The sequence below is a fragment of the Lynx canadensis genome, chromosome B3 (assembly GCF_007474595.2).
Source record: "Lynx canadensis isolate LIC74 chromosome B3, mLynCan4.pri.v2, whole genome shotgun sequence".
Taxonomy (NCBI): domain Eukaryota; kingdom Metazoa; phylum Chordata; class Mammalia; order Carnivora; family Felidae; genus Lynx; species Lynx canadensis.
Genome location: NC_044308.2, coordinates 132,591,636 through 132,613,736, shown reverse-complemented (window position 1 = coordinate 132,613,736; position 22,101 = coordinate 132,591,636). Strand labels below are relative to the sequence as shown.

Sequence of the window (22,101 nt, the reverse complement as noted above, 5' to 3'; positions counted from 1 at the left end):
TTTTTGTCTAGGAGTTTTATGGCTTCAGGTCTCACACGTGGGTCTTTAATCCATTTGTATGTTGAATTTTTTAAGAAACTGCTAAGCTTCTGTAAAGTGTTTTCAGTCCCACCAGCAGTGAGTGAGACTTGGAGCGGCCCTACCTCTTCATGCATAATTGCTCTTTGTAAATGTAGCCATTTTTAGAAGTTTGCAGTGTTTGCCTCATTATGGTTTCCACTCATATTTTCCTAATGACTAATGATTTTGAAAATCTTTTCACGTGCTTATCTTCCATCCATGTATCTTCTTCAGTGAAGTGTCTTCTCAAGTCTTTTGCCCATTTATTATTGGGTTGTTTGCTTTCTCATTATTGCATTTGGAGAAATCTTTATATATTACTTGATCAGGTACAAGCTTTGCACAGATTTTCTTCTAGTCTGTGGCTTATCTTTTCACTCCCTTCACAGTATTTTTTGAAGAGCCGAAGTTTTTTAAGTGTGTTTTTCTTTGGATACACAGAAACAGGATTTTCGGAAACAGGCTTAAAGGGTCAGAGAGTATCATCTTTTGTGTGTGCGTGGTTGTGGTTACCTCCACAGAGGAGAGTGTTTGAAACACTGTTCTTGGGTAATGGCAATGTGTTCCTTGGGGTCCTGCCAACTCCGGACTTTATCACTTGTCTTTGTGTCTGCTATTTCTGTGAGTGTAAAGTGTTACATTGCAGTTTTATTTCACTCTCGTGGCAAGTTGGCAAGTTGAACATTGACTTAAATTTAGTATATTTAAATGTTTTTTCTTTTGTACTTTTGGCCATTTATCATTGGGAATGTTGACTCCTTTTTAGAAATTTGTAAGAGCTTTTTATATAATTTAGATGTCAAAATTGATATACAATGTTTATCACAAAATAGTTCCATATCAATATTTGCCTTTTCTCTTAGTTTCATCCCCTACTCCAGCTACCACTTATTTGCAATTTCTCTTGTTTTTTAAACAGTAAATCCAAGTGGCCACTTAGATTTTCTGTTTTATTCTAAATTTGGGAAATTGTATGTGAAATTTTTCTTCACTATAATTTTATTAGGGCTTTATAATTTTGTTTCGTGTAAAGTAAGGGTTTAAGTTTATATTTCTTAATATTATTAAGGAATAACTTAAGCAGCTCTCCTTTTCTGCTGCGCTCAGATTGCCCTGTATTAAATTCTCATATAACTTAGGTGCTTTTTCAAAATTCTCCACTTGGTTCCCTGGTTTCTTTTTATTTATTTACTTATTTTGTTATTTTGTCTTTGACAGAGAGAGAGCGAGAACAAGCAGGGGAGGGTCAGAGAGAGAGAGGGAGACACAGAATCGGAAGCAGGCTCCAGGCTCTGAGCTGTCAGCACAGAGCCTGATGCCGGACTTGAACTCCCAAACTGTGAGATCATGACCTGAGCCGAGGTCAGATGCTTGACCGACTCAGCCACCCAGGCACCCTGGTTCCCTTGTTTCTGAAGTCAGCAGTATACACTGATGTGGGTTGCTTTATGACACAATCTGGTATTTCCTAACACAAGTCCCGTCTCCACCCCTGCACTTATTGTCAAAATTAATCTCTGGTAAGATTTTTAATTCTTATGTAACAAATTGCCCTCTTGTTATTGGGGAAAATGTATCAAATATGTGAATTAACTTGAACTGTTGCCATGTTTACAATATTTTTATTTATTTTTCTTCTACACGATATTTGTAGTTTTATTTATGTTGGGCCGATATAGCCCACCTTAGGTTAGTTACCAAGTAAGTACTCAATAAACATGTGTTAAGTACAGATATATTTTGTCCTTGTTATAAGGGAAACAGATTTTTGAAGCAAAAATTTAATAGTTGTTTTTGCTAAAAAGGAATGCTACTTGTTCTTTTGGAATGGGTTTTATATGATAAGTATTCTTGAATTCTTTTTTTTCTGAAATTTTTCGTAGATTTCTTTCAGTTTCCTGTGTTTGTATAATCATGACTTTGGCAATTAGCCATGTTTCTTTCTTTTCAATTTTTCTTGCTTGTTTTTCCTGCCTTATCACCCTGACATGACCCTCTACCAGTTTATTAAGTAACCTGTCTGATAAAGAGTATCTTTGTTTTGACTTTGCTTTTCGGAAACATGCCGCTAATATCTGTACCTCCATTAAGAGCAACAATGGCTTTTGATTTTAAAGTTTTTGTTTTGCTTAGTTTTCAGAAATTAAGAATCAAGAATGTACATTATATTTTATAAAATTCCCTTTTAAGCCTTCTAATATACAAATACAGTTGGCCCCATAACAACATGGGGGTTTCCGCTCCCTTGCAGCTAAAAATCTGGGTATAATTTTTCACTCCCTAAAACTTAAACCGTGATAGCATACTGTTGACCAGAAGCCTGACCTCTAACATAAACAGTCGATGAACACTTGTTTTGTATGTTATATGTATCATGTTCTGTATCCTTACAATAAAGTAACCTAGAAAAAAGAAAATGTCATTAAGAAAATCAGAAAGGGGATGCCTGGGTGGCTCAGTTGGTTACACACCCGACTTTGGCTCGGATCATGATCTCAGCGTTTGTGAGTTCGAGCCCTGTATCCAGCTCTGTGCTGACAGCTCAGAGCCTGGAGCCTGCTTTGGATTGTGTCTCCCTTTCTCTCTGCTCCTCCCCTGCTCATGCTCTGTCTCTCTCCTTCAAAAATAAATAAACATTCCAAAAAAAAAAGAAAAAGAATATCAGAAGGAAGAGAAAATATATTTACAGTAAAGTATCTCTGTTTATTGAAAACAATCTGTGTGCAGTCAGGTCAGGCTGGGCCAGGGGCAGCCACGGGCCTGACCTAGGGGGATGGTGATGTTCTGCAGCCTGGTGGCCTTGGTTCAGAAAAGGTAACAGTACAGCTGCCTCACCTGCCTGGGGGTGTGCCACCGGCCTGTCACCATCAGCAGCTGTGTCCATACACGAGTGCCTCCCTGGCCACCAGAAGGTGCTTGGCAGAGGGGCCCCCACGGGGAGGGATCTATGCCTCCCTGGAGGGGCCCAAGGCTCACAGCCACCCAAGTGCACCTGGGAAGCCCAGCACGCAGAGGACTCTGGGGGTGGGGACCCCTGGGGCCTGGAGCTCCCTGCGCAGCACTGTGCCTGCCCTCTGTGTGCTTTCCTCTGCTTCAGTCCAGACCCCTGGTCTTGGGACCCCCGGCAGGCTACTACTGATGGCCTCTGTGAACTTCCCCAGATCCTCAGAGGGCAGTAAGAGAGACCTCAGTACCTGTCACTTTCTAGTGGATTCCATGGAGACTGGGGCAGGCAATCATAAACGAACGCCTTGTGGCTTTAACCCTTTTTGAAAAATCTGCATAGAAATAGACCTTCCCTGTTCAAACCCCTGTTGTTCCAGGGTCAACTGTAATTATAAGTGGCAGCAAAGTACGCTAGGGGTGAATGGAGTGAATTAACCGTATTATAAAAAGAACAAGTCTTTTTTGGGTCACAAAAGTTTCATCGTTTGCCGTGAATTTCCCCAAATTTTCTTTTTGCGGAGACATTAATTAGCATTTGTCTTGTTGCTAAAGCTCCTAAAGACTTCGCATTCTCCCCTTGCCTCGGCAGCGCCTCCAGTCTGCTCATTTGACTTTTCCTCGTGATTCTCATTGACTTTTATTTTTTCATTTAGGTGCTCTACCAATGCAGGCAAAACCCTAATTTTCGGGACATTCGAGGGTAGTCATTCCCCTTGAATGGGGGATTTGCTCACCGTTGCTCAAAACTCCAGTTTATAGCTATCCGTGTAGTATTAATTAAAAACAATTTCGTAATGAAATTCCTCTAATTTTGATAGCAGTGCTTCTGCTAAACTCAAGTTTTGCTAAAGGGCTCTTTCCTTAAGCACAACCCGGCATCTGCGGGAGAAAAACATAATTAAGAACTTGAATGGAAAATTTTCAAATGTACACTTACTGCATAATTTTTAAGCACTAATATTTTGAAATGTTTTCGTGTTTTCTTTTCTCACCCCCAAATTATTGGAATGATGTCCGTGCTATTATTCTGCAAGGATCTGGGGAGCACCCTGGATGGGAGGAGGACCAGGGCATTCCAGGTCCATATCTTATGCAGCCTGCAAATCTGCATGGCTGTGAAAAGCTGTGGAGCGATTGCACAGCAAAGTGATCCTGATCCAGAGTTTACCCCACATCCCCACGTAATCCGAGAACGAGTTGGAAGTGAGGAGTCCTGAGATCTCAGTCCTAGTACTACATGCAGCGCGTACATAGCTTTGAGCTGGTTGTATTCTGCAACTTGGCTTTTCTTTCAGTGTCAAATAGGACCGAGGTGGATTTTTGACAAAGGTCTTCTTTACCTCCGAAAGCCCAGAATTATTATTAGCTGGGTGTAGAACCCTGCTATCCATAAAGAGACCGGGTTTTCTATCCTGATTTTGTTGCCAACTGAACAGGTAACTTTAGGAAAGCTGTTTCATGCTTCTGAGCCTTCATTTTCTCATCTGTAAAATGAAGAAAGTAGGTTGGGTAATTTCTAAAGTTCCTTAAAGGGAAAGAATGACTAATGCCATTGCTCAGGCCAGAAGGTCGGAATTTGGAAGCATGGCAGGCAGGTTAGAGAGGCCTTTCTTTCCTCCCATGTTCCAGAGTATGTGAGACTCACGAATGGCAGGCCCTTAAGCCCTCAAGACAGAGCACTTCAGGAGGGTGGGAGTGGGGGGCAGGGAATCAATGGAGATGGAAAGTTCCCGTCTGGGGACATTTGTTGAGTCCAGTGCTCCAGAGATTGTAACACCAAGCACCAAGTGGAGTTATTTTATCCCTGTGGTTCAATTCTAACTAAGAAAAGGCTTTTGTTTTGTTTTCTCTTCCCCTGGGAGCCGTGTTCAGTAAAACTTCCATACGGGGATATATTTATTATTAAGGAGTGTCAAGTGATCCGAATAGTCAGACCATGCAGTCACAGAAAGAAAACTATGGCGGAGGAATGTGCACCCAGACGGCAGCACCCTGGACCCGCGTTGCCCGCTGCACGTTCGAACACGCTCATTCCTTTAAAAGTTCTGTCCATAACGTCTTTCCTTTCATTCCTTTCTTATAAACTCACATTATGTAAGCCCTCGGAGTGCTAAATGTTTTTCCTTTGTTGGCCATCACTCTCTGGATGATTTTATCAAACGTGAATTTTTCCCTTAGCTATTGATTGCATGCAGGGGGGAGCTGGCAGGGTAGACAAGAGGTGGCTGTGTGTTCTCTGAGGGCTCAAGCATTCTGGTGTGTGTGTGTGTGTGTGTGTGTGTGTGTGTGTGTGTGTACGTACGTACGTGCGTGTGTTTGGGCGCGTGGGCAAGCGTATTGGGAGAGAGATGGTTACAGAAGTAACAACTGCTGCTCGTAGACTACTTTGGAAATAGGGAAGGGTACGAAAAAGAGAATACAAACCAACCACATTCCTACCAAACCAAAGATAATCAGTGTTAATATTTTGCTATTTATTATTTCCTGTTGCTCTCCAGGATTTTGTTGTTAAAATAAATGCGAGTTTTGTTTTATTTTTTACCTCTTTGCTTTGTGATCATGTTGCTGTTTTCACTTTTTAAATACCTCTACAATGAGTGTGTTTGTACTTTTGTTATTACCTTAGGAGAGGTTCCTGGATGTGGGGGTCCCATATTAGGGAGTATGAACTTATTTTGTCATTTTTACAACTCTTGATTCTTCTTGCCATTTTGCCTAATTAGCAAAGTTTCCTGATTAACAAATGACAGTCTCTCCAGCAGCATGTGCGTCCCTAGCCATGTTCTGAGCAATGACCCAATGTTACCTCCTTTTCACATCTTTGCAAGTCTAACAGCTGACAATAGTATCTCATTTTTTGTTTTATTTCATTGATTGCTTATAACATTGAACATTTTCACATGTTTTTCATCTCTACTCTTTCTTCTATTCATGCCATTTGCCCATTTCTTCTTCTTCTTTTTTTTTTTTAAGGTTTATTTTTTTGAGAGAGAGACAGAGTGTGAGCCGGGGAGGGGCAGACAGAGAGGGAGACACAGACTCTGAAGCAGGCTCCAGGCTCCGAGCTGTCACAGCAGAGCCCGATGCAGGGCTCGAACTTACGAACTGTGAGATCGTGACCTGAACTGAAGTCGGATGCTTAACCGACTGAGCTACCCAGGCGCCCCCCATTTTTCTTCTATGAGAATATGTACCTGTTTCCATTTTTTATCACAACTATTTTTCCAGTTTTTCCTAATTTTTTATAATGTTTTGAAGTACAGACGTTTTAGGTTTTCATATATTTAAATCTGTGATCTTTTCCTTCACAGTTTTTTCCATTTACTTTTATCCTAAGAATGTTTTCCTCATCTTGAGACCAGGTTAAGATTCACTTCCATTTTCGTGGTTGGTTTGAATCTGTGGTTTGAATTTTAAGACTCTCTGGCACTTTCATGTACTTAGAATTCATTTTAGTATATATCGTGGAGTGATGATCTAAATAATTTTGTTGCCGAAGAGCCAGTTTTTCCATTATCATTTATTAAACCATCCCTATTTATCTCCAGTGCCTTCATTATCATATTCTGTACTGAGTTTTTTTTTACATACTGGGGGACCTCTCCAGGCTGTGATCCGTTGTATCCCCTGGTGTCCTTACGCCAAAGACACACTTTTTCTCCCCAGTTGCTATAATATGTTCTCAGACTTAGTATTTCTTGTTTTCAAATCATTCTCAGCTCTTCCTCCCTGTTTATTTTCCAGATGAATGGTAGAGTCATTTTCGTGGAGTTCCAAAAACCTCCCTTTGGGGTTTTGATGAAAATTGCATTCAACCTATAAATTAATTGGGAAGAATCTGGCACCTTTACAACATTTCGCCTTCCCAACCAGGAATACACATATGGCACGTCCCCCCACATTTTCAAATATCCTTTTCTACGGCTCAGTGGAATTTTGCGGTATTCTTTATACAAATTCAACACATTTCTTTTTACGGTATTTCCAGATTATTTTATATTTGGGGTACTTTTTAAAAAACAGAATCTTTTCCCCCTTCGGTTTAGATCCACTAGTTTTAATATCACTTTTCCCCAATGATTGCCAAGTACTGACAGTAATCTAAGTGAAAAGCATATTTGTTTCTTTCCAAGCTTATAAACTCAGAGATTTAGAACCGGCACCAACCGCAAATATAGTTGCATCTATGATAAAAGTGAGGTCATGAGAGGTAAATTGATTTATTTAAAGATCATACAGCTTGTGAGGTGAGTGGCTAAACAGGCGAATGGTTCCAAATGTTCGTATTCTCCGTGTCAGGGACATGTAAAGCTTAAATATCCAAAACCAAACTCACCGTCCTCCCCCTTGTGGTCATCTCCTGTGGCTGCTGTCACAATTCACCACTGACTTAGTGACTTAAAACAGCACACACGTATCGCCTTTTAGTTCTGGAAGTCAGAAATGCAAAGCGACCCCGCTGGCCTAAAATCAAGGGGTCAGCAGTGCTGCCTCACTTCTGGAGGCTCTAGGGGCAAATACACTTCCTCGCCCTTCTGGAGCTTCCGGAGGCTGCCTGCATTCCGTGGCTCGTGGCACCTTCCTCCATTTTCGTAGGCGATGTCTTCACATCTCCCAAGTTCTCTCTGACTCTTCCTGAGTCTCCTACTTCCCTCTTCCACTTTTAAGGGCCCTCGAGATTCCATTGGATGCACCTGGATAATCTGGGATAATCTCCCCCATTTTAAGGTCAGCAACCCTAATCCCACCAGCAGCCCCAGTCTTCCTTTGCCATGTGGCATCACCACACGTTCTGGGGATTAGGCCGTGGACGTCTTTGGGAGGGCCATGGTTCTGCCTACCGCAGCAAGGAGGAACTTTCAGAATTTCTACTTAAGCACATTAGCTCTCTCCTTGAAGCTCGCCACGTCTTCCTGTGCTCTTTGGATTATGACCGAAACCCTTACGTGGCTTGCGAGCTCCAGAAAAGTCTTATCCCCCTGGCCCCCCAGCCTCATTCGGCTGCACCCTCTTCCTCACTCTGTACTCTGGCCACAGTCACTCTTTCCATTCCTTGAACATTTCCTGCTCTCTCTTGCCATGAGGCCCTCACATAGGCCATTCCATCTGCCTGGAAAGCCCTTCTGCACCTCCCAACTAGCTCTCATCCCTCAGATCTCGGCCCCGTTCTGCTTCCTTAAGATCGAGGCCTTGACCTCCCCGCCCGGTCCTGCATCCCACCGTCTAGTAGCACCTTCTCTCTTTCCTTCAGGGCACTTAGCACAGTGGTGATTTTACTTTGCTCAGAATTACTTAATTCTCTCTGGTAGGCTAAAAGCTGCAAGGAACTCTGTTTCTTTGTTGCTCACCCATATATCTTCAGAACCTAATGCCCCTGGTCCCTAGTGGGCTCTCAGTGTGTGTCCCATGAATGAGTAAATGAACTCACTAGCCTATTTCTAAGAAAAAGCATTTTTAGTGAATGTGTTCACTGACATATTTATAAAAACAAAAAGACTGGGGCTTTTTCAAAGTCAAACAAATAAGTAAATTATTAAAAATCCATTTGATAAAATCATATATAGCCATTAAAAATGAAAGTGAATGAGGCATCTGGGTGGTTCAGTTGGTTAGGCATTCGACTCAGCTCATGATCTCACGTTCATGGGTTCGAGCCCCTCATTGGGCTCTGCCCTGTATGGCGCCTGATGGGGATTCTGTCTCTCCTTTTCTCTCTGCCCCTCCCCTGCTTGCTGGCTCTCTCTCTCTCTCTCTCTCTCTCTCTCAGTAAATAAATAAAAACTTAAAAAAAAAACTTCACAAAATGAAAATGAAGCCATAGCATTGGGGGGGCGAGGGGGGGGAATGTTTATATTGTGTTTAAAATAGAAGGATATTAAATACTCTTATGCTAATCAGCAGGAGAAGTACCAAAATGATCATAGCAATTGGTTCTATAGATCATGGGATGGTGAATATTTCTTTTTTCCTGTGTCCAAACTTTCCAGTTCACGTGTTCAGATACTCAGCACACATTTCTTGCATCCACTGTGGGCCAGGCACTGCGTCAGGTGTAGAGAACACGCAGTGAAGATGTATGTGGTCTCTGCCCACTGCAAGGTTACAGCCCAGTAAGGAGGAAAACTAATAATAATCATCACACAGATGGACTAGTATTTATGGACCGTTGCTGTATTCGAGAAAACATGGGTTCTTTTACCATAGCGTGCACCACAGGCTAAAGAAAATATTTTTATTTGGGGGGTCCGTTACCATTACGGCATTAAAAAAATTTTTTTAATGTCTGTTTATTTTTGAGAGAAAGAGACAGAGCATGAGCAGGGGAGGGGCAGAGAGAGAGAGAGGGAGACGCAGAATCCGCAGCAGGCTCCAGGCTCCGAACTGTCAGCACAGAGCCCGACGCGGGGCTCGAACTCACGAACCGTGAGATCGTGACCTGAGCCGAAGTCGGATGCTTAACCGACTGAGCCACCCAGGCGCCCCTATGGCATTAAAATTTTTAATTGTGGAGGGTGGGGAATTGTAGGAGAAATAATACCATTTTCTTTAAGCTTTGAAGGGGATACCCTAACTTGTCTCTCCAACTCTTCGTCACCGCCTTTCTGTACATTCTAGAAGGAAAACCTTGGGAGTCAAGGTGAACTTCTTTTGGTTAACTTAGTTCGACGACGTTAAAAAGATTTGTGCAGGTGGTCATCAGGATGCCATTGATGCCTGCCCAGTTCAGACTCCTTCCCAAGCGTTTGGTGGGTCCTCAGCCCCCACTTCTAGGAAACCGAAAAAGCAGAGTTTTGCCACCATCAGTTCTCTTGGTTTCATCGTCTCACACTTACGCACTCAGTGACTGTGCCTCTGTGCTCGAGCATAATGTAAATACTTAATTTGTTTAATAAATATCCTGAAACATCCTCTTTGAGTTGTTACTAGAAGGGCACGAACCTTTTAACTCACTTAGTCAGCGCAGTTCAACACTTAATGTCTTTAATGATGATCTAGATCTTTTTTAGTGGCTGAAAATCTCCGTAATCAATGATGTGGCCCTGCCTGGAGGCATGAAAGACTAGATAATGGGCAGAAAATGTCACGCTGGATGGGGCTAGTAATTTGAATCCCTGAAATCAGTATTAGCGTGGCCATTTATAGGAGAGGCCGGTTTCTTCTCAAGGCTAGAAAGAGCCCACCAGCACCCCAGTATCCCTTAGTGATTTACGCATTGCTGAAACCCTCATGATGAGCCAGTTCCTTTGCTCAGCGCTTCTCCCCCATCCACCTACCCAGCAAGGTCAATGCCATGCCAGCTTCTAGTACAGTGGTCACCCACCTCAGAAGTAATTCTCGGTGCTGGGCAGGAGGGGGTATCATGGAATCTGTGAGACCTTATTAAGGAGGGTGCATCCTCCTATCTTCCCCCATCCCCGTATCAACCTTGAGAATTTCATTTTCATTTCAGGGATAGAACACAAGTCCTGTTTTCTAGCTGTTACATGAGGAAGCACTCCCAGGTTTCAGTCCTAAAATATCCCCTCTGAACTTACACTTGGAGTCCCTTGGTCTTAGCCTAGGATTTGATTAATTTAGCCGTGTGCACATTCTCTGCATCTCATAATATTCTAAACACTTGTCATATGCCCTCTGAACCTTCTTTATCTCTTTCGACTGAAATTCTCATATTAAAAGCCCTCGTGGTCATTCCGTTTGGCGTGACTTTGTGATTATAGGTAGGCTTTATTAATAGAGAGCTTCTGATAATGTGAGGGAATTGTTTCATTATGAAATGTTATTTATTTTCTATGTTGTTTATTACTGTCCACAGACCCAGAGGTTTCAAATGGTGGGAGCATGTTGTAAACGAAGGCATAAGTAATTTATTATAATTATTCTGAACTAAGGCCAGATTTCCTACTGGCTCAGTGATGCACATCAATTGGAAATGGGCTGAGATGTAAAATCTTATTTTCCTAAATGGATTATTTAAAACTAAAGTGTAAACAATTAAAAGCATTAATTTTTATAAATTGTTACACCCTCATTTAATGGAAAAACAAAAACAAAAACCTGACCCGATAGAATTTTAAAACAATGTTTCTTTAAGCTATATAGAGCAAGTCCCTCGGATTTCTGGTGAGGCTCCGCTGACATAGTGTGATTTGGCCATGTCACAGTCCCTAGGGTGACTGTCAGGTCCTGTGCTCTCCTTTGAAATGTGAGTGCTTTTAATTAGATGGGGCAATGGCTAGTTTTTGTTTCTCTGTTATTATATTATTATCATTCTGTTGCCAGAACTCCTAGTCTCATCTAATTGTCAGGAAGGCTGGAGCATGTGGTTTAGGAAGAGAAGGAAATAAATTTCGTTGAACACGTGGCAGGCTCTGCCACGGAATCAAACTTTACTGATGTCGGAATGGATGACCCGTTATCCCAGCTCCTTGTCTTGCTTCCTCTCACCTTTGGTGAGTTCCTATATGCACGTTCTGGATGCCATTCTCGCTCATTGATTGCTGGGCCTTAATCACACTTTTAATTACCGAAGCTCTGTGTTATGTTTTGATACATGTTTATTTCCTAAAAAGTATTCTCAATCTTCTGGTGCATTTACTTTTCCAGATAAACTTGCGGTACAATTTATCAAATTTCCTTTAAAAATGAAACAAACAGGGGCACCTGGGTGGCTCGGTCGGTTAAGCGCCCGACTTCGGCTCAGGTCATGATCTCATGGTCCGCGAGTTCGAGCCCCGCGTCAGGCTCTGTACCGACAGTTCAGAGCCTGGAGCCTGCTTCTGATTCTGTGTCTCCCTCTCTCTCTGACCCTCCCCTGTTCGTGCTCTGTCTCTCTGTCTCTCAAAAATAAATAAACATTAAAAAAAATAAAAAATAAATAAAATGAAACAAACCAACAAACAAACAACTAAGCAAACAGAAAACCCTTCCTGTCGTGTATCATTAAAAACATGTTCTATTTGAAAACATGACACCATTAGAGAAGATAAGCATTATTTGACATTGGTGTCTTCTGACTCCGAGGAAGTACGCTTTTAAAAAGCAAGCTTCCTAGCACACAGTGGCTAACAATGTTATTAGCAGGGATTTATAAACGGCTCGAATGTTTATAGTTCATATTTCAACTTCAAGTCTGTTTGTTGCATTAGCAAAATGAAGCTCATTAAGCCTTATTCTTTTGGTCCATCTCTCCAAGCCTCTGAACCCACTAATACTCAGCTTTCTTGTCTGGAAGTATGTAATCTTTCCCACATTACACTTGAAAGTTCAGCTCATTCCTAAACCTCCAGTCAAGGATATGAACTTGTTGCTTTCAGAGAGGCCACATCTGTGCACTGAGCCATTACGCCATCTGTTAAAGTGGTCAGAGTTCATTTTATTGCCTCCTTTGTGGAAGGACTTGTACTGTAAAAGCGTGTGTTATTGAAAACATAATTTTCCTCATCATTATGCTTTCTTTCTAGCCGGATCATAACCTGCGAGAAATCTATTGAGCAGAGAGTGAAAAGCTCTTCAGAATAGCTGTTCTTAAGAGATTAAATGATGGCCATCTCTGTCCCATTTCTTTTATCTCATAATCAAGTTCAAGATGATACTAGATATCTCAGCTGAAGTGATTATATATTTGAAATAGAAATGGCTTTATCTCCATTCATATTTCACACTGTTGAAGGCAGGATCATTTTTCCCCCATTTACATTCATATATGTGTATGGTTCTTTACAACTGTCTGCAGGGTTAAAGATTCAGAGTACTTTTTGAAGGCAAAAATAGCTAACAGGAGTTTGGTTGTATTTTTGAATTTTCTATGCACAAAGACACTAAGTTAAGATCCAGCTTAGATCCGTCAAAATTTAGAGCTGTATCAAATCTTGGCAAGTCATAGCCCAACCATTCTATTTGACAGGTGAAGAGCTTGGGATTCAGAGCAGCTAAGACACTTGCCCAAGGTCACACAGCCTCCCTGAGATGAAAGCTCACTCCTAGGCCATGTCTGCTGAACCACGCTGCCCCCCAGCCCGACCCCCACCGTATTCAGAGTGAGCCTGTCATACAGATCTGCTGTGGGGAAAGAATGGAAGAGCTTGTGACCCTAAAGCATAGGAACCAGATTTTTTTTTTATAATTACTTCAAAGATGTTCACTTTGGCTTTTGTTCTTTATCCTTAAGGCTGTCTGATCTGTGCTATTTTCTTACATCACCATTTCTCTTCCAGAGATTCAAACTGAGAAAAAAGACCATGTCACTGTTTATTAGCGGCTCTGCTAAAACACTTGACAGGGAAGGAATATGAAACTATTTGCCGGAAGTGAGGCACTGGGCCGTATGTTGATTGCATTTATCCACATGCCCACAAGTAGTCAATAATCAAGCATACTGAAATTACATTCTTTCCTCCTTTTAAAATATTTCTAGCTTTAAATAAGCCTCCTCATTTTTAAAACCTAGTAAATAGGAACAAGTGAGTCATTATTTATAGTTAATCACTTTTGCCAGCTGTGACTGCATTTCACATCCATTTTTCTTTTTTGTCTTGGACGGGGGAATCTGTCCTGTCGCTCTTTAAGGAAAAAACCATATTGGTCCCACCAATAGCCTCACAGTTAAGGCACTGCAAATAGGGATTTTTGCCGGATACGGCAAGAAAAGTAACTTCTTTGAATGCAGGATTGTGGAGAATAATCCAGAATCTTGAGATAGCACCTAACAGGAAAATCTGAATTATTTCCGGGTTCGTTTTGAAGTGGAATAATCATTTCAAAAATACCGTCTTTATGAGTGCCTATTCTATGTCTACCCAGTTCCAGATACTGCAAGGTTCAGAAAAGATTTCAGACGAGATCCCTGGTATGTCAGGACACTTGCACTGAAAAGCGTCAGGCGTGCATTTCAGACCATCTTGAACAACCAAGCAACACTACTGGGTCAGGTGACTAAGAATTCTGACCTCAGGCTGCTTCCAGCCTGGTTTGATTAGGCTCCAGCTTGCTCTGCTGTTCTGACTCCTTCACCCCATTCGCAAAGCTGATAATTGACATTTACAAGCACGTGCAGAAACTTTTGGATCCATGCACCCTTGGCTCCCAGAACTGTGGAGATTGCATCGGTGCGGTAGGAAAAGGACTATGGTCGTACCAAGCCTCGCCTCTGCATCCCAGGAAGGGCTTCTCCTTCGCCCACAAACAAAACTCCTAGGCTTCATTATGGTTGAGCCAACTCTTCACCAGTCCATAGTGGCCAAGGGAGAGATGTCATGTCCCGATTGGCCAGTCAATCCTTGAACCCAATCGCTGTGGTTAGGATGGTAGGATTATTCGTCATTGGCTGTGGATCCCACTTCTGGAACTTGGGATGGGAAACCATCCCCCCCCCCCCCGCCCCGCCAAATCACATAGCTGCTGAGCAGCACAGAGGGTGTAGGATGGATGCTGGGGAAGGACCTAACAGCATCCGCTGTTGTCTTTCATCTAGAAAGCCGAGCCTGGTCCTAATGAGGCCAAAGTCTTGCCTGGCTTGTGTCATTCTTTGTTCCTGACGTGATCTGGCCATCCTTTTATCCTTCACAGTTCATCCTACATGGCCAGTTCTAACACCTACGACTCATGGCCAGTCCATAGCTGTACCTCTGTATCCAAAAGGCCCTCTCTTCTACTTAGGAATGTATTGTCTCATGCTGAAGGAACAATTAATTGTTGACAGACTAAATATCATTAAATAAGCCATGTATATTAGGGAATGCCTCTCCTGTCATTTTCTGGTGACCCCTGACATGGCAGTTGTCTGGAGCTTAAAACTTCAGAGCTCTTCTTAGAGGCACTATTTCATTGGCTCTAAAAAATTTTCCAAGTAGAGGAACCCACTGATCTATTTCAAGTAGTGAGGTCCCTCTTACCTGAATGAGACCCTTAACATGGCATGTTATTGCTGATGACGATTCAGGTGCCCCATGGGAACTTCACCTCTCGAAATAAACTTTCTACTATGTCTCAGCCTGGGATCTTACTGAAAGTTTGTTTGTTTGGAAGATGGCCGCAGGGAGCCCGAGCAGAACAGAGAATGAAGGCCAAAGCCCCTACAAAGGGTCTGTTAACCGTTTGTTAACAAAGAGTTTGTCCCTTCTGGAAGCAACTAGAGCTCAATCCCACGAGAACCTCCAGTGAGCCAAGACTACGACCGCAGAGCTGTCTGCCTGCCTGAGGGACAGGAGCGAGCTGATATCCACTGACGCCTGTCCCCTCACTGGGCAAGGGTCGTCCCGTGGGGTGTGTTACCTCCTCAGTTTTTCATCCTTCCAGATTGCATGTATGTGAGGACCACACCCAGTGTTAGCAGTCCCAGGAAGCCAGTGAGAGATACTTGGTGTGGGGTGTCCTGAGGGGAGGCCCTCCAGCCATGGCTGGGCTAAATGATGGGGGGCGAGAACACGAGGTGGGCACGTGGGGAGTCAACCTCACACTGCACAGCCAGAGTCACGCAGGCGCCTAGAAAAGACCAGAAATCATCTACATATCTTTTTTTTTTTTTAATCTCTCCTGCGTGTCTGAATGGCTTTTCTTAACACATGTCTTTAAAAAGGTAAAATTAATAAACACATTACCAACTGGATTGCCATAGAGCCCTGCAGGACTCTCATCAACAAAGAGGCAAGCACGCCCGTGGAAAGAACCAGCGGGTTCCTCAGAAGAGAAGGCTGCTTGCGGGAGAAGCTGTCATCATCACATCTTCAATTGGCGGGTCCTCTCATCCCCAGCAGGGGCTTCTTGCTCGGAGGGTAATTTTTATTCTCACTGTTCAGTCAGGATGACAGCTTTGTCCCTAATGTGATGGCAGTTTTGACTTTAGTTTAAATTATTCCATAAAGAATCAAAGAGAGAGAGAGATTCTCTCTCCTTTTTCCCCACCCCAAAAATTCCACTAAGAAAACTTTTCTAATTTAAATCTTTGCCTCCACATTAAATTTCTCATTCATGTTTCAGGTGAATCAAATACACCGTCAACTTTCAAAACCCTGTGTGACTATCACAGTGACTCAAAATAATTGCTGTCTGTCAGTGTGTTTGCTGGGAACACAGATATGCCTGTCACTGGCTCTGTTATCATACCACGAGCTTGCCTCTCAAGTGCGGTCTTCTCTGGGCTCAATTCAGAACCTTAGCGTCGGCAAGCAGAGTGTTGAGGCAATTATCTGCATAATCCATCCAAGGAACATGTGTGCCTCAGCTGCCCCTGAAATCACCTGTTTAAAAAAAAAAGAGTCTTTAAAGCAATTATTTTAGTAAGTATAGATTTAGCTGGAATGTTCCAAAGAATCGTCTTCCAACTTTGGTTCCTCTAGCTTAGTGCTTTTCAACCAGGGATAATTTTGTCCCTCAAGGGACGCTTGGCAATATCTGGAGACGTTTTGGGCTGTCAAAGCTGGGGAGCGAGGAGAGAGTGTGTTACTGACGTCTCAGGGGTAGAAATCAGGGATGCTGCTAAAATTCCTGATCCCTGCAGTGCACGGGACAGCCCCCAATAGAGAATTATCCGGCCCAAACCCTGCCCTAGCTGGTGAGGCTTTATGCCTTGTAAAAGACGGCCATCTTCTTAGAAAATTGGGACTAAAAGAAAATATTCCTTCGGTTGAAAAATATCAATAATATTAAGGAATATTTTAAGACAAAGTAACCCGTAAGAGAAGTTTCCACTTAACATTTCACATTCAAGTTCTGCCCAAATGAGTTACATGTTTCTCAGATTGCAATTATAATACATTCTAGTTCGTATTCTTGTTGGCACTTAGAAATGTCACTTTTATAGTCTATCATTTTATTTTATTATTTTTTTAATGTTTATTTATTTTTGAGACAGAGAGAGACAGAGCATGAATGGGGTGGGGGGGGGGGGGGAGTCAGAGAGAGAGGGAGACACAGAATCTGAAACAGGCTCCAGGCTCCGAGCTGTCAGCACAGAGCCCGACGCGGGGCTCAAACTCACAGACTGCGAGATCATGACCTGAGCCAAAGTCGGACGCTTAACCGACTGTGCCACCCAGACACTCCATTCCTCATTTTTAATTTTTAAAAATCATGTATGTAATCTTTTTTAAGTAACTTGGGCAAAAGCACGTACTCCAATCTGAAATCTGGCTTTGGAGACCTGGCCAGGCAGCACTCTTAAATTATTTTACAAAAACTTGTTTTCCAAGAAATTACTACTTTGAAGACATCACAAGAAATGGTTATCCCGTAAATATTTTTGTACAAGAAACGTTTACTACTTGTGAAAAACACTCTTTACGTATTTTTAAAATTAGAAAAACCCCTATGTTTCTCTTCAGAATGTATTAAAGCAACACTATGTCCTACCTTAGTAAAAGATTCACAGTATGAAACCCTGGCTCCTTGCAAGGCAGGGACGTTGGAGTCCACACAGCGTCACAAAAAGGAGAGAACAGAATCTTGCTTAACCAATCAGGACAAAAGAGACAAATGTTAAAGCTCATGCTGATGAAAGTAATTATAACCACTTATGAGTCAGAAAATGTTTATAATTTCACAGAAAACTTCCAGAACCTAGCTAAATGGACAGAGTCTGGTCTTGCCTGAAATTCTCAAGATAGCCCAGTATCCGCCTGGGTGTTTCTGTACTTCACAGTTCAAATAGCGTCGTCTGGAAGCCCCAGTCTACACCCTGCGGGATTTTAAAGCACTTCCCACGCTTTTCTACAGCTCCTGGAAGGCCTATGACTCTGAGCTCTCGTTTCTCTGCATTAATTCCGTTGATGCATCTGACCATTCCCCACTTACTTTTCTTGCTTGCTTCTGCACCTGCTCAGGTGGAACTCATCTCCTAACTCAGTCTTCAGCCTCTAGGTCCACACAGACCCCCACCCCACCCCAAACACCATCCCTAGTAGAGTGCGAGCCTGTCGCACCCCTTGGTGAAGATAGGGGAGGTTATACCAAGTAATACGGACGCCTTTGAAGCACACGGTACACGAAGCGGTTGATTAAAGGGCTTCTGATCGCTGCATCAGTGCAGGCTTTCTCATGGGCCATTTCCCTTCGTATAGCATCCCAGCCTCCCGCTTCTCAGCGGCCCCTTCTTCGCGCTCTCCCTTTTATCTGGCTTGTCATGCCCTTCCACCCCGAGGGTCCTCAGTTGTTCGTGCTGAGTTACACAGAACAGCTCGGCTCTCCTGAGTCTCTGCTCCACAAGTCAGTCCCTTTTGCATTTCAGAAACAAGCCAGCCGGAAGGCCTTTAATTTAGCTGGACCGACATTTCTGGAAAGCCGTTATTGTTGTTAACAGCATTTATTTTCCCCTCGTACATCCGCAGGAGCCTTAATTCCTTTGAAAAGCCAGTTCTGAGATAGAAGCTTACATACTCGTCTGCATCCGTGTCCTCGTGTCTGGTGAAGAGCTACCACATAGCTGGATTCAAGTGCCCAGGCTTCGGCTCTCGGGCAGGGTAGACTCAGACGAGACAGGTGTCTGCCTCAGTTTCCAATGTCTTGCTCTGTATCTATCTCTGTATTGTTCAGCCCGACACTCAAGGGACTCCTTCCATCCGTGTTCTGCTCTGCAGTCTCATTTTCCAAAATTCATCTCTCGCTTGGTCTCTCTTGTACCTAGTCTGTGTTCACAAAATGCGATTGGGCGTGGAGACCGTAACTGACTCTCGCTTACGGGTCCCCGAGGGGTGGTTCCTGGGGGCCTTCTGCGGTGTGTATTCTTTCTCTGGCTAGTTTCCAGACTCCATAAAAACAGTGATGAGGTGCTCTCTTTCTTTGACCCCCACCCCCCGCCCCAGCCCCCTCCCGGGAGGTAGTAGATATTCCATAATGTTGTCAACTCTTGCTCCAGATTCGTTGGTTCCACAAATTCTTCCACCCTGCAGACATTTGTTGTCTCCCCTGGGCTGAGAGGTGGGGACACGGCCAGAAACCAGAGAAAGTTCTCCCCGTCCCTGAGTTCATTTCGAGTTGGTGGAGGATTTTAGCGCGACATGTTGTGCTGCTGACGAAGAGATGGCACCCTCGCCTCTCAGAACTAGAGGGAACCGTTGAGGGTGAATGCGGTGAACGGAAATGGTGCAACTTGGTACCTAATGACGTCTCCTCGTCTCAGTGCACACTACTTCTACCCACCAGCCATGTCTGCCCTTCTGTCACGCCGTGATTCAAGTGTGGGTGCTGTGAAACCTTCCCTCTTCAGAGTAATTCCACCTGCAATGAAAAACAGTATATTTTAGCTTTTCAAATTATAGCTCTGAAATGTGAATTTCCTCTTCCCTCTCCTTGAGACAGCCAGCCCTCTATTATATTATATTATATTATATTATATTATTATATTTACATATGTATATACGTGTGTGTGTGTGTGTGTGTGTGTGTGTGTGTGTGTATAAGTATATGAGGAGGAGGAAAAGTCAGAAGATAGAAAGTATTGTACCATGTCTCATTACAAATATAAACATAACATTCCTCCATTCATTACGTGAATAAAATGCCACCACAGACCTTGTGAGTAAACATTTCCATTTTAACACTTCTTGGTTACACTATGTCCATTTTCTGCTGGGAAGCTTTGGCAAACGCAGCGAGGAAAATAAGTTAATGTAATCACAATGAAGGTTGTTCACTGAGAAAAATCAGTTAAAGGGATTCCCTTTTCTGCAAGCATTCAGCATCTGGGTAAGTGAATAAACACACCAAAAAAAAAATATATATATATACTTTTCTAGGTCGTCCTCTTAACTCACCCTCCGAGATTTATAGTGCAACCATACCAGTTCAGAGTGGAAAGAAAAAAGGCCGGTTATCTAATCCAATTCCTTGGGGGAAATACTTAGGCAATATTAAGAAATCTTCAATTATCTAATTTAATAAAAGTGATGGTTGCTATTCCATAGTCAGCCACATGTGATACTGATTATTTCTAATCCCTTAGAAGAGAGCTGACATTCTGCTTTTGGTCCTGTATAGCGTGAAATCATCATGTGTATGTTACCAAAAGGAGTCGCAAGAATAATGGCGTCCGCAGTCTGTAGTCATTTTATACTAACACACTGCAACATGGTTCTGCCCTGGGGCAGAGAAGTAGGGATTTTCTCTACTTCAAAAGAATGAAAAATTATCATCACTACCCAGAACCATTATAGACTTCAGAGACTTTGGCATGAAATATTCAGAAAGTTTATTTTAGAATTCAATATTTTAAAAGCCTGCTTTAAAACTATTACAGTGATTAGTGGCTCTGTTACTTGGGCCAGTCTTTGCTGTAAAACGCCCTCTGTCGTGGTGGATGTCAATAAAACGGACTTTGCATCAACTACAAATGCTCCACGTAAGGAATGTAATGCCTTGTTTTCGAATGCCGTCCCCCCTGCCCCCAACCAGGAACTGTGACCACTACTCATCAGGTATCCTCTCAAACATACTTCTTAAATAAACGTTACTCGTCCCGGTAATGGTCGAAATGTGTCGCTAATGCCGTGCGATGTGAGTTCTCTTACCCTGTGGTGTGGGCGCTATTTCTGTCCCTGTCGAGGGAGCGATGGTCCTGTCTCAGCAGTTCTAGGGACACACAGCTGAGGCCACCCACACTCTCAGCCAACCAGCCAGAAGCTCACATCTTCACGGCTTCTCATGGTCAGTCAGCAAAGCTTCCTAGGTGTTTGTGCGGATTTAACAGAACTTCCGAGGCCACAAGTGAAGCCAGTGGAAACATCGGCAGCTAGAGTTAGCCACGTGAAATTGCAACACAACCACTTTTCTCTGGAATATTCTATATAAGTAGAGAGGCAACGTGCAATAGAGTGCATAGAGAGCCTTGGTTTGGGAATGTAATGGTCTTTTTTTTTTTTTCTTAATGTTTGTTTATTTTTGAGAGAGAGACAGAGACAGAACACAAGTGGGGGAAGGCAGAGAGAGAGGGAGTCACAGAATCCAAAGCAGACTCCAGGCTCCGAGCTGTTGGCATAGAGCCTGATGCAGGGCTTGAACCCACAAACCATGAGATCATGACCTGAGCCCAAGGTGGACGCCTAACCAACTGAGCCACCCAGGCGCCCCTGGAAATGCACCCGTCTTGATCTGAGGTCCGAGTCTGCTACTTGAGTAGCAGTGTGGTCTTGTGAAACTGATGTACCACTCTCAGCTCAGTGTTTCTGTCTGTAAAGTGGACCCATCTGCATCATGCAGACATTCAATGAGACGAGGAGCGTACAGGGCAGTACAGGGCAGGTATCAATCACTCTCATTATCGCCGCTTATTCCCAAAACGTTTTTCTTCTCTCTCGTTGGTTTATTCCACATTTCTGTTGTGTAATGCATATATATTTATTGACACATCACAGAAAAAACATGCAGGATGACTAGAAGAAGAACATCATTTCTGCTTTTCTTTAAAAACCTGTGCATTTGGCTTCATTCCTTTAAATGTATGGAACATATTATTTTCGTTGGTTTTAATCAATACCTTTTCCTTTCCGTCCCACCTTAGGTATATCGATGTAGGAAAAAACAAATAGGCATCACCTTTTGCCTTCAAGTAGGGGCCTCTCCCAAATAGACATGCAAAGCAATAAAGATTCTGGAGTGTTCTTGATGCGTAAGTTTGACAAAAATAACTTGTAAATAGCTAAATAACTTTGCATTTCATTTTCCAGGGAAGTAGATCAAGACTCAGACGATCTTGTGAGCTTTAAAGACTTTGAATATGCCATGAACTATGGACGAAATGAAGCCTGACTATGGTGAACTGCGTTTGGCAACTTCTGGGGAGACAAAGAGATTGTAATGTATATTTCCATGTCAGGCTCCACCCCTCTGCTCTGCTAATGATGTAATAATAAGGTTGCGTGCTTGTGATTAAACTCTTGGTCATGGTTTGCAGATGCTGATACTGCTTGGTTTTTTGTTTTGGTTTGTTTTTTTAATGTTTTTATTTATTTTTGAGAGAGAGAGAGAGACAGAGCGTGAGTAGGGGAGGGGCAGAGAGAGAGAGGCACAGGATCTGAAGGAGGCTCCAGGCTCTGAGCTGTCAGCACGGAGCCTGACTTGGGGCTCGAACCTACGAACGGTGACATCATGACCTGAGCCGAAGTCGGA

General features: G+C 43.0%; 1 protein-coding gene across 1 annotated transcript in view; it reads left to right on the top strand.

Moving 5' to 3' along the window:
* EFCAB11 (EF-hand calcium binding domain 11) overlaps positions 1-21,881 on the top strand; it is a 158,125-nt gene extending 136,244 nt beyond the window's left edge. Inside the window, exon 6 of the mRNA XM_030319764.1 lies at positions 21,660-21,881. Within this exon, the coding sequence (XP_030175624.1) occupies positions 21,660-21,741 (82 nt within the window). The 3' untranslated portion in view covers positions 21,742-21,881. The remainder of the gene's footprint in view (positions 1-21,659) is intronic.
* The last annotated feature ends 220 nt before the right edge of the window (positions 21,882-22,101 follow it).